This window comes from Nannospalax galili, unplaced genomic scaffold (genome assembly GCF_000622305.1).
Source record: "Nannospalax galili isolate Female #2095 unplaced genomic scaffold, S.galili_v1.0 scaffold109, whole genome shotgun sequence".
Lineage (NCBI taxonomy): Eukaryota > Metazoa > Chordata > Mammalia > Rodentia > Spalacidae > Nannospalax > Nannospalax galili.
Window position 1 is genome coordinate 1,267,581 of NW_008360315.1, and position 17,885 is coordinate 1,285,465.

Genomic DNA, 17,885 nt, shown 5'->3' on the forward strand with positions numbered 1-17,885 from the left:
TTTTAAAAAAATTGTACACACACACACATACTTTTTCCTGTCTTCTACTTCAAAAAGAATTAACAAAATTAACATTTGGTAATTTCTTCTAACTGAACTAGAATCTGCCAATAACCAATAATCTTCAGGCAAATACATGGATTTTTTTAGTGGGGCTGAGCTTGTTTTCTAACTTTCAGAGACAAGGAAGCATGTTTGATAAAAGGAATTTTATTTAAAACCTGTACACATCACAAGAGCATTTTACTAGAGAATCCATCATCAAATGAAGCCTACCTATGCTGAATGCATTGGAGAAGAATGACACTAAAGAGTTTCACCCTTGCTTTGATTCCGTTGTGTAGTTATACAATCCATCACTATGAATTAGCTGGTTCTTTCACTATTCTGACATTAAAGTATAACTTTCTGGATGAGTCAAGAGCACTACGGATAGGTTGAAACTACAATTAGACTAACAGTGGATACAGACTGACTTTGGGGTTGTTCTATTTATAAAGGTCTTATCAATTTCTTTTCCTCTCCAATGTGCTCTGTCTTGCTGCCTGTTTCCACTCCCATCTTTAAAAGTCCAAGGTAAGTAACAAGGACGGAGAAAGTAGACACCAGAAGGAAAAGAGAAACCCATAATAACATGACAGAATACGCAAATAAAACAGGCAGCCAGCTTTATGCTTCTATTTTGAGTTAACATTACTTAGAACTATGTGTATGTAAATATAGTATTAGTTATAGTGAAAATATTTTGAGAATGTATTTTGCTACAAAAATATTTAAGCTAAAATAATACATGCCAGTCTGATTGAAGAGGAAATATTACTGCTCATAAATGAATGATGTAATGTTCTTTACTCCTTCTGACCACTAAAGTCATACTTAACTGGGTTATAAACATATTTCAGTACTAAGGCACTAAGTGAAGTCTTAATACGTAGTACTTCCTGGACCAGATTCAAAGTATAATCATGATACAGAAGAGAAGTCCATTAGCAACTGACATAAAGGGTTCTTGAAAAATGCTTACCAAGTTGCTGTCAGCCCATAACAATGTAGCTAATAGCCTGTGCCTCACAACTAAATGGTATAGTGTAAATAATAACAGTATGTATCATTAATCGACACACAGAATAAACTGATGGCAAGTGTGACATCAACAACATTAACAGTAGAGTGTGGGTACTGGAAAGATGGCTCAGTGGTTACTAGCACTGGTTGCTCTTGTAGAGAACCCAGGTTCAGTTCCCAGCACCCACATGGCAACTAACCACTATGCATTGGATCCAGAGGGGTCCAACAACTTCTGGCCTCCATGGGCATTGCACAGCATGGATGCATTTACATACATGCTGGCAAAACATTTATATACATAAAATAAAAAATTTTTTCTTAAGTAGCATGTAAAGAGCAAAAGTACAGTTTTATATTCAACTGAAGTTATCGGGAATAAACGGTCAAATTTAGCATACTCTAGTACTGCAATAGGGGTGAATATAGAATTTTTAATTCCAGTATAAAAAGCAAAAGAATTAAAAAACAACTATTGCTACAATAGCAATAATGGCATGTGCTACCAAATAGTTAGAACTAGACTCAATTATCAATATTAAATATACATCAATAACAAATGTACCACCCAATGAAAATGCACTACATGCTCAAATGGTTAAGGACTAAACAACTTTTTTAAAAATTTACTTATTGCAGTACTGTGGATAAAATCCAGGGCCTTAGACACATGTACCACTGAGCTGTATCCCTAGCCTAAAATGCTTAACTCTGTAAGAATATTAACTTTATTTTCTGGAATGTTCCTCTGATATATGAAGTACCAGAAGTGAACAGTCAGACTCTTTGCCTTAAAGTCTCATATTAAAAAAATGGTACTTTTCACTTTGGAGGCGGAGGCAGGAGGAGCACGAGTTCAAGATGATCCTCAGCTACACAGAAATTTTGAGGCCAGCCTGGAGTACAAGAGACTTTGCCTTAGCCCTCCCCTCCCCTAAATAACTGTCACTTTTATTTTTCATTTTATTTCAAAATTGTTAAGAGATTTAAATGGCCTCACCACAGAATAAGTTATGTGTGGTGATACATCAATTAGCTTGACTCTGTCATTCCACAATATACGCATTTTTCAAAACATGACATTAATATTAGTTTCGATTTGTCAATTAAAAATAAAGAGAATGTGTAAAATGAATATAAATTTTATATGAATGTCATAATCACTTTAACAAGCATCATTCATTAGACATACAAAATGCCAGGATATCTACTAAGTTGTTTTATTTTATTATTTTTAATGTCATTCTTTCACAGTACTTTGAAGTAGAAAACAACACAGATTTCATTTTCTTCTTTTTTCTCTATTTTTTTAGAAACAGGGTTTTGCTATGTGCGCCAGGCTAGCCTCAAACTTGCATTCCTTCTGCTTCTCCTCCAAGTGCAAGGATTACAGGTGCATGCCAGCTGCAGATTTCACTCTCCAATACTACTGTGACTACTACAAAGTTCCACAACTGGTTAAAACATAGAATAAGTGTCTGTCAAGTACCCATCCCCAAGTGACACATCTACAATGAAACCTCTACACCTAAAAGTTCATGGAACATCATGGAAAAGGAGGTGGAAAGACTGCATGAGCCAGTGGGACAAGACACCTTGCTGCGAGTTAATGCACTTTAGGCATGATAGAGGAGCTACACCAATGAAATCTCCACAGTACATTAGTCTAACAAGATCTGCATAATGACAAATCAGCTGACATGCCAACGTGGATGGGGAAATTTTCACAGGGTCCCACCACAAGAGCTTCAAGCATTCAGTGAGAAAGACTGCATGAGCCAGTGGGACAAGACACCTTGCTGCTAGTTAATACACTTTAGGCATGATAGAGGAGCTACACCAATGAAATCTCCACAGTACATTAGTCTAACAAGATCTGCATAATGACAAATCAGCTGACATGCCAACGTGGATGGGGAAATTTTCACAGGGTCCCACCACAAGAGCTTCAAGCATTCAGTGGATGCTGAGGGAGAATCAGTTTTCTCCAGGAATTAGTTCCCTAAGAGGCTGTCTAATCTCAAGTGGGCAGCCTTAAACACATGTACACAAGAGCATTATGGCACAAGCGAGTGTGTGTGTGTGTGTGTGTGTGTGTGTGTGTGTGTATGCACTATGTACGTGTATGTAACAATAATAAAGAAGACAAGAAATTGTAAGGGAGGAGGGGGACAAGGGAGAAGCTGGACACAGACTGGGAAGGGTAGAAATAATGCAAATACAACACATATGAAACTCAAAAAAATTTTTTTAATTAAAAACAAAGTTCTGGGACTGCTATTTTCATGATCTTAAATAATCTCAGACCTCTCATTTGGTTTAATATTCTAAAAACATGTTCTGTAACATCAAAAGGGAGAATATATCTAGTTTGATATATTTCAAAGATTGTATTTTGTTAAGACAGTATGGAGAAAAAAAAAATCTGTCCTTCAATAATGTATACTTATGTAAATAAATACATATATAAATGAATCAGACTGTATAGTCTGGTTTTCCAGTAACAACTTCATAGAAGTTCATGTTGGCAAATATTTAAGGTAAGTTCAAAAGTCATCATGTGAGGGCCATATCATGTGAGTTATCATTTCTGATGTCATGTCTTGTTATCTCATGTATTTATAGTATCATATTTCTTTAAACCAACAATATTTCCTATCCAGCAGTGTCCCTCTCAATAATGATAAACTTAAAAAAATATCCACTGTCAGCAGGAATATGATTTAAAGTTTTAATATTGTCTTATCTTTTAAAACCTGGTCATTTTCCTTTAACTTTCTCTATAAATTCCATTAATCTCTGAAGTAAAGATTCCTTTCTTGGAAAACACAAGCTTTATTTAAGTAATATAAATTAATACCACTTGCCTCTGGAAATGCAACCAATCAAACTTTGTTGCTTTCTTTTCTCCTAAAAATCTATTACTCATAACATGTATACATTCATGTATATGTTGCTTAAAAGAGTACCTATTGCAATTGTCAGGTCTCTTCTGAGGGCAAATCCCACTAATCTCTGAGATTCTTTTGACATTATGACAGGAAAGCCATTGTAGCTGGTTTCATTAATCATGTTTTCTATGTCATCTACTGTCATATTGTCCTGGGTCAAGACGGCTAAGGGAGGATCATTTCTTCGCGGTCTCATGACATCAGCAGCAAGTGTGGTATGAGTGAATTCTTCTTTTGCATCCAAGAAAGGGTACCCATTTAATCGGATGTGTGCTTCATAAATGCCTTCCCTACCAAAGGCATCACCAACCCATTTACTGGTCATTACTGCAGCCATAAGGGGAACAATATACTCCAAGCCTCCAGTAAGCTCAAAAACAATAACCACGAGGGAGACAGTCATTCTTGTCACACCACCTGAAAGAAATAAGAACCACTGGTCAGGAAGGGCAGAACCCTCACCACTACTTGCCCCAAGAATTCTTGCATGAGGCAGGTAAATACGGAATATGGAATATAGGAAGCAGAATCACAAAAACTACTACTCTTAGGGCAATAATCACTCCTTCTAATATGATATAGAGAAAACCCAATCTGTGTATACCACAAAAGATGATTAGAAAAACAATTCAAAACCTTTTATATCACTTTTCAAAAAATCAGAGCCGACCAACAAAAACAACTTTGCCATTTTGATTTATGGATGCACAAAAGACACAATTTCACGGTTATGAAAGTTTTAAATACTTAAGGAAATGTAATAGAGTGCATCAGGTTTTCTTGCTACCTATTTTAAAATTAAACATATATGGGTAGAATATTAAATTAATAAATGCTTGCCTAGTATCAGCAAGGACCTGGGCTTAATCCTCAGCATTACAAGAGAGAAGGAAGGAGAGAAACATTCATATATTCATTCACTCAAATCATCATTCTCAACTATGATTTCTATGACAATTCCTCCCCAATCCACATCTTTTAAGTTCCTGATGCCTCTTCCCATGTTCCAGTTGTGCATACCACACTCACTATTGGGCTTGTTGTTTGTCAACTCTAAGAAGACTTTAGGTTACTGCCACAGAAAACATCACATACCGAATTCCACACCTTCACCAACATGGAGTTATTTCAGCTTCTCTGACCCCAACTCCTGACACACATCCTTCGTAACAACCTAGGTGGTTATTCTTAGGGTTTGATTTTATTCCAGTATGTAGATGGCCACCTAGACCCATCTGATTTCTTCTGTAAAATATCCACCTGTGGTTCTTTTCTCAGGATTCCCACTATTACCAAACTAGTCCAGGCTCTGAACACTTTGTCCTATTTTCACACCACTTTATCTTACCTCCTTTACTCCAGGCCCCACTACTTTCAATCTACTTTTTAAGCCATGTAGTAGTACTACTAAGTATATTTTTTAAAAAGATAGAGGCTTACTATGGTAGCCCAGGCTAGCCTCGAGCTGACAAGCCTCTTATTTCCGCCTTCCAAATACTGGAATGACAGGCATGCACAACTGAAGTATCATTTTCAGCATGTTGTTCCTCTGCTCATGGAGGACAGAAGAGGGCATCAGATTCCTTGGAACCAGAGTTATAGACAGTTGTTGGCCACCATGTGGGTGCTGGGAAGTGAATCCACATCCTCTGCAAGGGCAGTCAGTGCTCTTAACAGCTGAGCCATCTCTCCAGCCTCCTTTTCTTATTTTTCTACAAATGCATCTTATGTACTAGAGGGCTAATAAACAAATCATTTATTAAGGCTGATAATAAATTACTGCAGAATATAAAGTAAAACTATTCTGAAGCTTTGTTAGTATGTTGATCTTAAAAACAATCTATAATTGTTATAGACAGGCTAAGATTCTTAACAATGAAAAACCCAAGTTTCCTTGGACAGGAATCTGGTTAAGCCTATGTTGTACCAAGATGGTTTCTGTCATAAAACATTATGTTCTCAGACAAGTATATTAAAAATCAGTGCTACATAGGAGTACTACTGCATGGTTTCTTTTAAAGTATTCCCTCCCTCTATCCTGCATCCTCTTCTCCCCACCAAACCACCTACCAAATAAATATGCACTTCCACTGGCTCTTATCTTTCTCAGACTTACAAACATCCAGACACAAGCAAATACAATCACATTACCTAAGCACGCAGCAGCACCAACCATGGCATAGAGACCGGGTGTGATGCAGTCAGCCCCAACCTCACACCACTCCTTGAAGATGAACCAGTCATGGTGATAGTAGGCAAGCTGCTCCACGGCAATCCCCACAATTCTCCCTGCAATTGCGCCAATGGCCATGCTAGGGATGAACAAGCCAGATGGAACCTGTAACAGTAATAGAACTCTTAATAAGGCAGCAATCCTCTCAAGTGACTGACTTCCTATGAATTTATTTCTAGGAACTGGCTGTATGTATCTTACTGATACTGTAAAATCCTCATACAAGTAAAACTACAGCAAAGTCCTGTTATAACCAATCCTTAATAATTCTTTGAATTCAACTGCAAAGTAACAAAGCATATCCTCTAAGCCACAGAGAAAATAACTTGTGGCTATTTATCCTTTATCCTAGGGAACCCCTAGTATCAGTCCCTAACAAAATTTTCAGTAAATTAAAAACTAAAAGGACAATATGAAGTATTTCCAACAAACTAAGCCAATTCAGTTTGAAGCAGTATTCTCCCAAGACTGACCTTCCTATATATTTACAGATGATAGAAATAGTAGACGCTATTCCTTTTAAGTCCTACACCATAAATTAGGCAATCTTATCAGAGTCCACCAATATTTTGACTAGAATCTATGATCAACTAAAAAGAGAAAAGTATTTATTGGTCAGACGTTTAGAAGATAATAATAATGACATGTTAACATGCATTGGGCTCATTAAAGGAATATACAATACAAGGGATCACTATGTATTTCACAACTTCCTAACAGTTAGTCCTTCAGTCCCAGGCTGGGCCTTAACAATCAGCTGTCACCTGCCTCCAGCTCCTTTAACTTGATTTGCTAAGAAAAACAGAGTAAAACTTCAAGGCTTTTCTATTATTTGAGTTTGATACTCAATGGACTAAGCAAGGCCAAGAGAAAAGAGATCTTAACTTCAAACATTACCACACTTCCAATCTCCCAGAAATAAAGCTATTATTCCACATAACATATACTACCAAATACTATCACATGAACTACAAATGCAGTAATTCAAAGAACAGTGTATGACAAGCTGACACATTTGATTCTCCATATCTATGCTCATGTAAAAGAGCTATATTTAACACGTCCAAGAGAAGGAGTATCCCAGAGCATATGGCTTTAAATCCATGATGAAAAAAGGCATGGTAGTAATGACTTAGTAATTTGATTATGAGGCTGCAGTATCCATTTAAGTTAACATCCTGCAGACTAGGACCAGTAAAATAATGGCTTCCCTAGAACCTATAAAGATGATGAGAATAGGGTTATAGAGAATTAGGTTGTTAACCAGCTGACTTTTCAAACAGATTATCCTATCTTATCTGGGTATGTGGCAGCACATGCCTTTAATCCCAGGATTCGAGAGACAGAGGCAGGTGGATCTCTGTGAGACCAAGGCCAGCCTGGTATATGTACATGTGAGTCCCAGACCATCAGTGGCTACAGGGAGACCCTGCCACAAAAAAATAAATAAATAAATAAACAAACAAAAAAGTAATCAGGAGGGTTTGGTTTTTTTTTTCATGTGAAAGGGGGATTTATACTTCTAAGATAAGTGACGAGACAAGGAAAGACTTGGCCAGCCATTGCTGGCTTTGAAAAATCAAGAAAAGTGGCATGAATCAAGAAGTGCAGGCAACCCCTAAAACCTGGAAAATGCAGAAAAAAAAAACAAAACAGATTAACCCACAGTCCTCAGAACCTACTAGGAACCCCTTGGATCTCAGTCCAATGAGGCCTTTTCAGACTTAGGGTCTCAGAATTGCAATCATTTGGACAAAATTTCATTTCTCATTATACATAAAAATTGTGAACATTTCTAAACTATTCCAGTACCACCTCATGTGAACACTGACCTTGATGCCAAAAGTGAATACTGTCATTATTATTTTAAATATGAGTGCCAGGCATAGCTGCCAAATAGCTGAATATACTCCAACGCCTGCTGGGCGATCGGGAATATCATCGACAATTTTACTGGCATTCATGTCATTTCTGTAGTCACAAAGCGAAGAGGATTCCAATGGGCCACAGTCTGTGAAGAGCTCTTTAATCAGTTCACTGGTGTTGAGCCTAGTGTATGGATTGGGGAAGGCTACCACAGCTGTGATGGCTGCGACAATAATGACTTCAAGAACAGGATACTTTCCAAATTTGGTGGATTTGCGTCGACGACACCAGGCAATATTTGCCCTAATGAAAAAGGCTCCCCAAAGCCCTCCAAATACCCCTAGGAGAATAAAAGGGAACAGTTCAAAAAGGTACCATGGTGTATGATACTCCACATAAAAAAGGACCAGGCGGCTGTTACCAAATGGATTGATGGATCTCAAAACAAATGCAGCCACCAAAGCAGCAAAAAATGATCTCCATAAAGTTTTGAGAGGAAAATAATAGCTAACCTAAAAAAAGAGAGAGAGAGAGAAATTATCATTATGTCTCCTTCACAACTTGAGCATTATTTTTTGCAAGATTTTATTTTTATTTTATGTGTGCCAGTGTTTTGCTTGCATGTACGTTAAGTATACCACATGCATGCCTGGTGCCCACAAAGACCAGAAAAGGGTGTTGAATTCCTTGAAACTGGAGTTAGCTGCCATATCCTCTGCAAGAGCAGCCAGTGCTCTTAACTGCTGAGCCACCTTCTCCAGCCCCAAATGTCTAATTATTTAGAATACCTAGCACTGTTTAATTTCCAAAAGGAGTTTCACGTGTAATTGAATCATGGTAGCTAAAAATAAATGCACCATTAGCAATTCTTAATAACTCATAAAAATGTAACTGATTTAGCTCTTCTACTAAAAAAACAGAACTTTAAAAAAAATGTAGGGGCTGGAGAGATGGCTCAGTGGTTAAGAGCACTGACTGCTCTTGGAGAGGACCCGGGTTCGATTCCCAGCATCCACATGGTGACTATGAACAGTCCTTAACTCCAGTTCCAGGAGAATCTGAAGCCCTCTTCTGACCTCCACGGCATTGCACGACATGGGTGCACTCACATACATGCAGGCAATACACTCATACACATAAAATTTAAAAAAATATAAAAATAAAAAAATGTAATCAAGGCATATTTTTAAGTAAAACATAAAAACAAAAAAGTTCTAAGAACCAATGAGAAAACAAAAACTATATTCTGATGAAGCAACAAAATTTCCTTAAACATCAACTTTAAGAAAAACTAGTAAGGGACTACAAAAATGTCTCAACAGTTACAAGCACTGGCTACAGAGTTACTACTCTTACAGAGGACCCATATGGCAGCTAATTACAGTTCCAAGGGATTCGATACCCTCTTCTCCTCTGCGGGCACCAGGAATGCATGTGGTATACTTACAGACAAGCAGGCAAACACTCACTCACATAAAATAAAAATAAAATCTTACAAAAAATAATGCTCATTAAGCAAAACTTTTAAAGACCAGCTTACAAATTAATTTAAAACAGTAAAATAAAAATATGAACTACAGGGACTGGAGAGATGGCTCAGTGGTTAAGAACACTGGTTGTTCTTGCAGAAGACCCAGGTTTGAATCCCAGCACCCACATGGCAGCTAACAACTGTCCATGACTCCAGTTCCAGGGGATCTGATGGTCTCTTCTAACCTCCGCAGGCATTGCACAACACAGGTGCACTTACCTACATGCAAGCAATATATGCATACACATAATAAAAAAGTAATAAAATATTTTCTTAAAAAATATGAACTACAATTTAGCCAATAGAGATATAGCTCTAGTGTTTACTATTAAGTAAAATTTATATCTTCCTACTTTTAAATAGGCCAACAAAGAAAAGTTAAACTAGGAATAATTACTAATAGTTATACATAAATAAAAGATTTAAAACAGGGGCGTGGAGAGATGGCTCAGTGGTTAACATCATGCAGAGGACCTGAGTTCAGTTCCTAGCACCCACATCAAGCAGTTCATAACCATGAATAAAACTCTTGCTCTGACACCTTCTTCTGGTCTCTATGGGCATTGCACTCATGTGCACATACCCACACATAACACACACAATTTAAAATAAGGGTTTTGTTTGTTTGTTTGTTTGTTTGTTTGTCTTTTTGAGACAGAGTCTCCCTGTAGCCCCAGCTGTCCTAGAACTCACTATGTAGACCAGGCTGGCATCGAACTCACAAAGATCCACCTGCCTCTGCCTCCCAAGTGCTGGGATTAAAGGTGCGTGCCACCATGCCCGACAAAATAAATATTTTTAACATTTTTATAGTTTATTTATTTTTTTATGTGTATGACTATATTCCCTGCATATAGGTAAGTGCACCAGTGTCCTACAATGCCTGTGGAAGTCAGAAGAGGGTGCTGGATCCCCTGGAACTGGAGTTAATGGGCAGTTTTTAGCTACCACATGGGGGCTGGGGACTGAACCTGGATCTTCTGCAAGTGCAGTCAAGTGCTCTTACCTGCTGAGCCATCTTACCAGTTCCAAGATAAATATTTTTTAAAAAATATTTAAAACATAATTTTGGTAGGTATGGAATATGAACAAATCGTTACTTTTTATATAAGAGCTACTTAAAGGTGTTCTAAAAATAAATTTGAAAACTTAAACTCTATTACATCACTTATAAAACTGAAATGTACACCAAGATATGTTCGTGAATGTAATTATACATAATTTTAATTGATGTGCTTCTGTACGCACCTCCTCCAGACTAAAAAGGACTCCTCCAATTGGTGCACCAAAAGCTACAGAAACACCTGCAGCTGAGGCAGCTGACAGCACCTAGGAAGAGAACGTGGCTTATGACTTATTTTCTTAACAATTCAAATTCACCAAACAAAACCTTTTATCCATGACCATTCCAAACGCCTCTTCTGAATTTAACTCACAAGTCCTCATCCCCAAGCAAAGGGAAAGTATTCATTTCTAAGATATTTGGGTTTCTCCCTTTTTTCTACTTGAACTGAAACCTCATTCACAGATTCACTATGGAGTCAAAAACACACACTAAATACACTAATGTGGTTATGTTGAAAAGAAGAGAAGGAAACGAACAGACAACTTTCACTACTGTTTGTACAAAGGAGGAAAACAAAAAAGAGGAACTAAAAATAAAAGTTTATTTTTAAATGTTACTATTTCGCCAGATTTTAGAGCTAATTGCTTCACCATTAGTAATTATTCTAAGCCTTTTCAAAGAACTTAAATCTCATTAGTTTCTTTATATTTTAACTATCCTAAGCCCTCTGAACATCCTGCCATCCTTGTTAACATTCTAAACATATATTCTAAAGGCACCATTCTGAAAACAAACAACAATCTCTTTGAGTCACCAACTTGACAACAAGGACGAAATTTCAAGGAAGAGAAAAGTTCACACATGCTCTCCTGGGCCCCGGGACAGCTTCCTAGAGGAACTTACCCATTGCTCATTTCCTAGCAGTAGGAAATCAACCATACCTATCATTTCTTCAGACATTTATCTGTTTTTCTAAGAATCTTTCATCTTTGCACTACTTTAATACAGTAACTATCTGAAGGTACCTAAGCATCTCTTCAAATACTTTATTACTGAAAGAGAAATTGGGAATGAAAAATTCAGTTGCAAAGAGCATGAACTGTTAAGTCAAACTGCTGGGCTGAGGCCCTACCTCTGCCACCCACTACCTATGTGACCAAGGGTAAAGACCTCAACTTCTGTGTCTCAGTTTTCTCATCTCTAAAATGATCATGTGAAAGCCAGGTGTGGTGGCGCCCGCCTCTGTGAGATTGAAGCCAGCCTAGTTACACAGCACGTTCCAGATCAGCTGGAGCTACAGGGAGACTGTGATTCAAAAGATCATAATAATAAAAATAAAATAAAATAATCACGTGATAATGTTAGAATATTTATATAAAGTACTTAGAATATTACCAGGCACCCAGTAATATAGGATTTGCATATTTTTAAATCATAAACATATATACACACAATTATAGTAATAGCACAGAAATTAAAAACAGAATTTTTGAATCAGAAAAAAATGAACTGTAATCCACATTCTATCACTATGTATGTTATCGTCAGTATGTCTGTCTGTTAGCTGCTTTAAGCCTAGCTTCCCAACAGATAAATGAAGACAGCAATGCCATGTTACTAGGAATACTGTGGAATCAATGTTAAAATGCAAGTAGGTACTTCCATAGTAACAGACAAACAGTAAGTAACTAATGATTACAGGCATTTTTTTTTTGTACAGTAAAGTATTACAATCACACTATAATGATGCTTTGACCTGCTCAACATTGGGAGTATCTATGTCCAATGCAGGAATAGAAATAAAGTTTATAAAGTTTGTGGGTTTTGTTATACTAAAAACATCAGAATGAAACGTCCTTGGTAGGGCCTGGGTTCAGTATCTGGTAAGATATAAAAGCTCTAAGATCTCTGTATTATCTAAGGCTTCAGACTCAGATTGGGAAAAGGAACAAGAGTCTCGGAGATCAGGAGTCTACAGAAAGTTCAGTCCACAGAAATGCTCAGGAGTCCCCCAGAAAAATGTATAAACATGAACTAAAGTGTAAAGGTCTGCTAGAAGAGTTCATGTTGCCCTCAAAAGAGAGCAAAAGAAATTGCTTTAAAGTGTCTAAATAGGGGCTGGAGAAATGGCTCAGTGGTTAAGAGCACTGGCTGCTCTTGCAGAGGACCCAGGTTCAATTCCCAGCACCCACACAAGGCAGTTAACAACCATCTGTAACTCTAGTTCCAGGGGAATTGGATGCTCTCTTCTGACCCCAAACACACTGCATGACATGGGTGCACTTACAAACATGCAAGCAAAACATTCATACACATAAAATAAAAATAATAAATAAAATAGTGTCTAAATCAAAGGGATTCTCCATATTCCCCTTTAAAGGGAATTTCTGACTTAAACTCCAGCAGGTCCATGGCCCTCACAACTTCTCCTGTATCCTTTCCATGTATCACACACCATTTCCATGGATGGCATTAGACACTGCTTCTAAGGGAAAAACCGCCTGATTCCCAACCCTGGAGATAGTAATATCAAAAAAGGAAGAGTCAAAACAATGTTAAACTTGGAAAACAAAAAGTAGGGTAGAAAGCAAAGTGAATACAATAGGAAAGATCTTTGAACAACTCAACTGAAACTGAGGGACACAGGCTGGTCTGTCTAAAGCAGCAGTGGGAATGGACTCTCGAAAGGTGCTAGATAGGAAAGGAAGAAGAATTACAGGCTAATCTCAAATAAGTTTTAATCTATATACAGAATTTATATAAAAAGTAAGCATTATGTATGGCTTTATACCAGGAAATCACTCAACTGATAATCAAGTTTATATAACAAATATCATTCTGTTAAATGAACTAGGGAAAATACTTACCTCCCTCTTTTTAGCTTCATTTGTGCTATACTTTGGAAAGAGGTAGGAAAAGATATTTCCACAGCAACAGGCAACATGTACCAGGGGGCCTTCTTTTCCTAAACTCAAACCTGATGCCACAGCCAGTACTAATGTGATGGTTTTGATCATTAAGGTCCATTTTCCCAAGTAACCTCTGATGATGAATCCACTCAAAATAGTTTTAATCTACAAAGCAAAGATTAAGGCAGCTTAGTTTCCTCTAAGAAACATAAGAACTTAACTTACCTAAAATATTCTCTTATTTTACTTGCCAAACTACCTAGCAAATTTGGTAAACTACAGAACAACCTACAATTAAAAAATTTATTATGGCAGATGCATTAAATGTATATTATACAATTCTCTACCCAACCAAAGATAAAAGGCAACCCTATCTCATGAACAAGTAAAAATAACAGATCATGTTAAAGTAAATGCAGGGTCATAATTATATAACCAAGAAAAGGCAAATTTGGGAATTTCTGTTGTAGGAATAAACACAGCGCATATATATATATGTATATATATATATATGCTGTGTGTATACACACACATACGCACACATGCACACACACATATATACACACACATTTCAGACAGTCTGTCAAATAAAAATATTATTTCTCAATGTAGCATAATTATGTGGAATGTTTTTACATATACCAAGAAGGACAAATGACAATCGATGACAACTGCAGGATATAAATTGATTCCTTATTAAAGATATCTTTACTTACTATAAGCTTTAAAAAAGGTATGGCCACTTATTTTAAAATTAGTTAGGAAAAAGCTGATAAAGGAAAATAAAACAGAACAAAATGAGTTTAAGTCTGTTATTCTCTTTTAAGTTACTACTGGTGAGAAATAAAAACAAACATCTGTACTATTGATGTGCTGTGATCAAAAGTTTTTTCAAAGTATAAAATGGTCAAATTTATGAATCTGAAACTTATTTAATCTAATCAACAGTTTTAGAAAGAGAATGAGCATATTAAAATCAGGGTCATAATAACAAAACATGAATTAATCCATTAAAGAACTTTAGGTCACAAAATATTTTTGAAGTTCTTGATGTCTGAACAGGCTTTCTAACGATCTGCTTACTCATGTGCTCTATTAGTGGTGGAAGGGGTGGGGGATAATCAACTTTCACATGATAGGCGTGTCTAATCTGTGCCCACAGGCCACATGTATCCCAGGATAGCTATGAATGTGGCCCACATGTTTGTAGATGACAATATCATATTATAATGCCAAAAGGATGGACATGCCTGTGAATCTGTTAACAAATGAGTCTATAACAAATGATGGAATCATTATAGAGAAAACTTTTTTTAGTGATGTCTATAAACAGTTTATATTTAAATTTTCTTTTGCATATTACAAAAATGTAATTTTCTAAAACAGTACATTTTCCCCCTAAAGATAAAAAACATCACAGCAATTACCATTCGAGGTACTAATATTATATAGCTTACCTCTGGAATTCCAGAGCCACAGGCATATGGAGCAAAAACCTTTACCAAGGACACTGCAAGAAAGGCAAAACTCAAGGCCCAGAAGATGTACATTATGTAGTTCATGATGTAAGAACCTGGACCCTAAAAAGCAAAAACAGCTCAGAGTCTGGATATGATTTACAGTATACCACCAATGCACGTCCTTGCCACAGATGAAATATTTGGAAAATTTATTATTGGTGTTATTAGTATTTTTGGATTTTGAATTCAGCTATGTTGTCTAGGCTGGGCTCAAACTCCTGTGGTCAAGCAAACCTTCTGCCTCAGCTTCCCCAGTTGCTTGGACAACAGGCACATGCTACCATGTACAAGTATGTAAAAGATCTAAAAGTCTCTTTGTCTTTCTATTCTATTTTTCTAGCGTATTTCCACAATAATAACTTTTATGTAAACAAAATATTTAAGCAGAATTTTTTAAATTAATTACTATACATACCAAGGCACCTCCTCCCATTTGGTCACTTTCCTGATCTCTAAGGTCTCGTTAATATGCTGAATTATGCCTACCCACAAACTTCTTGGAAATCATTGGTAGAGGTAAATTTGGATCAGTACTCAGATTTCATTCTGTCCCAATTCTCCAGGTAAGAAACAACAAAAGGAACACCACGCCAGTAAACATTCTTTTTGTCTTAAAGTTTGGCTATAACAAAACACTTTTAAATATATCCATGTGAATATATAAAATATTTCCTAAGTTCAAGAAGGTTTATTACAAAACATCGTTGTAATAATATAATTAAATGCTGCACTGCCACATGGAAGAAATTCTATGAATTTCCCTAAGGTATTTCCACCAAGAAGAGCTGATTTTATAACAAAAACATTTTACACTTCCATAATTCATATTTTCCAATCTAGTCAAAAAATTGCTGTTAAGCCATTTTAACAAGCTCATATCAAGTTCACACAGTTCCTAAAGCCATAATGAGTACTTCCCTACCACAACTCATGATAAATAAATCCATACCATAACCCATGCACCTTGTATATGATTATGCATTAAATAATACAAAAGTTGTTTCAAACAATCCTCATTTTTTTCTTGCTGTATTTATGTATTTTCCTTTCTTCTCTACTACAGATTTTGTCTTTTTTTGTCTTTAGTGCAGGTTATAATCACCTACTATGTGCTTCTATAAATGAACTGGACATTTTTCACTATAGCAATGACTAGCTCATTTTGAGCAAAGACTTACCTCTGCTTGACCTATGATTAACTCTGCCCATGTTTTCCACTGCGGACATTTATCTCTCTCTTCAAATGTTGCTTCATTAGACCCCCAACAACACTGTTCATGGTTATACCACAATGCACTGAGGCAAATGCCCTCCTTTAAGTCAGTCATCCAGTCAGCAGCAATGTCTATTAATCCAGCCAGTGCCCCTGTAAGAACACATTGGAAATGGTCCAAAAAATAAGTCCATTTGAAGGTCTTGGGACTATCTAGAGTTCAGAGATTAATGGAAAGCAAGACACTTTGGTGGCTCCAAGAGTTCTGTGGTTCTTGGCAAGAGTGCTGTTTAACAAAGTTCCAGCCGAAAGCCGATGGCCGCTGCTCTTTTGGTGGAAATCCCTTCCCCAGTTACTCCTGGTTTTTGTAATTTGTATAACCTCTTCTTTAAGTACTTTGATAACCAATTCTGATGATGGAATGGGAAACTAAACCGGGGAAATCTCTGCCTTTAGCAGAATTATTATGTTACTGAAACAATAAGAAAGAAAATATTTTAAAGGAAATTCTGAATTCATAGTGGGAAAGCCTAGTGACACATATGATGATCGCATTATAAGGGAAAAACGGCTGAAGTAATGAGAGATCCGGAAAAAGCAAATACAGACTATAAATCAGAGTACAGGATTGCAGCACAGATTAACTTTGTGATTAATAAAAAGGCTTGGTTTCCCCCAAAAGGAAAAGATAGCATGCAATCTCTAGATGCCCTGCTGCCTTTTACAGGAGTTTATGATTTTAACCCTGAACGAGGAACTATTGAGACTAAAGTTTGGTATAAAGAAAAACTACTTGGCTTAGGGAAATTCCCTCTTGGATAAAAAGATTAGCTAGGTCAGTAAAAAGCTGGTGGTGCATGACCTATGAAGAAAAATTGCCTATTCTTTTACAAAAACTAAAAGCGATTCAGAAAAGCCCTTAAAGATAAATGGCAACAAAATAATAAAGGATATTGAAATAGAGAAAATGATCATATGACTCAAAGAATACAAAACGTTCAGAGATAGCAAAAGGGAGAGGGAAAAAGGTAAATTGGAAAATTGGTTAGACAATAAATAAAAAGAGTTGGTTGTTCCCGTTCCCATGAGAAAAATAGTTTTCTCAAATATACATGCCAACTTGTAAATGTTAAATTCAAAAAATTAAAGGGCAAATGGGGACAGGCTGTCTTACACTTCTATGGTAAAATAGAAACCGCAAGGCTATAAAGAAAACAATAAAGACATTGCTTGGCTATGTTAAGAAAAGGTTAATCATTGATCTTTGTACTTTTTACTTCCCTTTTACTGTGATTATTGAAAAATATTGTACAATGAGAACTGTTGTGCAAACTCATGGTTTGATTCATGGTCTGATGCTTTACTGCTATTGTAAGCTTTCTAATTATAAATAAAGGTTGTAGAAGGCTGCTTGGAGAGAAAAACAAAAAAAGAAAGAAGATATTCAGGCTGACCTCTCCCAAGCAGGTCAGTCAACAGGCTCTACTAGAACTGCAACTGTGGTTTCTGGTATAGTCATTTTTGCTGCCGC

The 17,885-nt window shown here is 36.6% G+C and overlaps 1 protein-coding gene across 4 annotated transcripts in view; it reads right to left on the reverse strand.

Annotated features, from left to right (window-relative positions):
* Clcn3 (chloride voltage-gated channel 3) overlaps positions 1 to 17,885 on the reverse strand; it is an 85,814-nt gene that overhangs the window by 9,329 nt on the left and 58,600 nt on the right. For all 4 annotated transcript variants that reach the window (XM_008824938.3, XM_029559560.1, XM_029559561.1 and 1 more), the window contains 7 exons: positions 16,320 to 16,507; positions 15,079 to 15,201; positions 13,580 to 13,786; positions 10,895 to 10,975; positions 8,082 to 8,627; positions 6,168 to 6,354; positions 4,035 to 4,433 (listed from right to left, as the gene is read on the reverse strand). In XM_008824938.3, the coding sequence (XP_008823160.1) occupies positions 4,035 to 4,433; positions 6,168 to 6,354; positions 8,082 to 8,627; positions 10,895 to 10,975; positions 13,580 to 13,786; positions 15,079 to 15,201; positions 16,320 to 16,507 (1,731 nt within the window). The remainder of the gene's footprint in view (positions 1 to 4,034; positions 4,434 to 6,167; positions 6,355 to 8,081; positions 8,628 to 10,894; positions 10,976 to 13,579; positions 13,787 to 15,078; positions 15,202 to 16,319; positions 16,508 to 17,885) is intronic.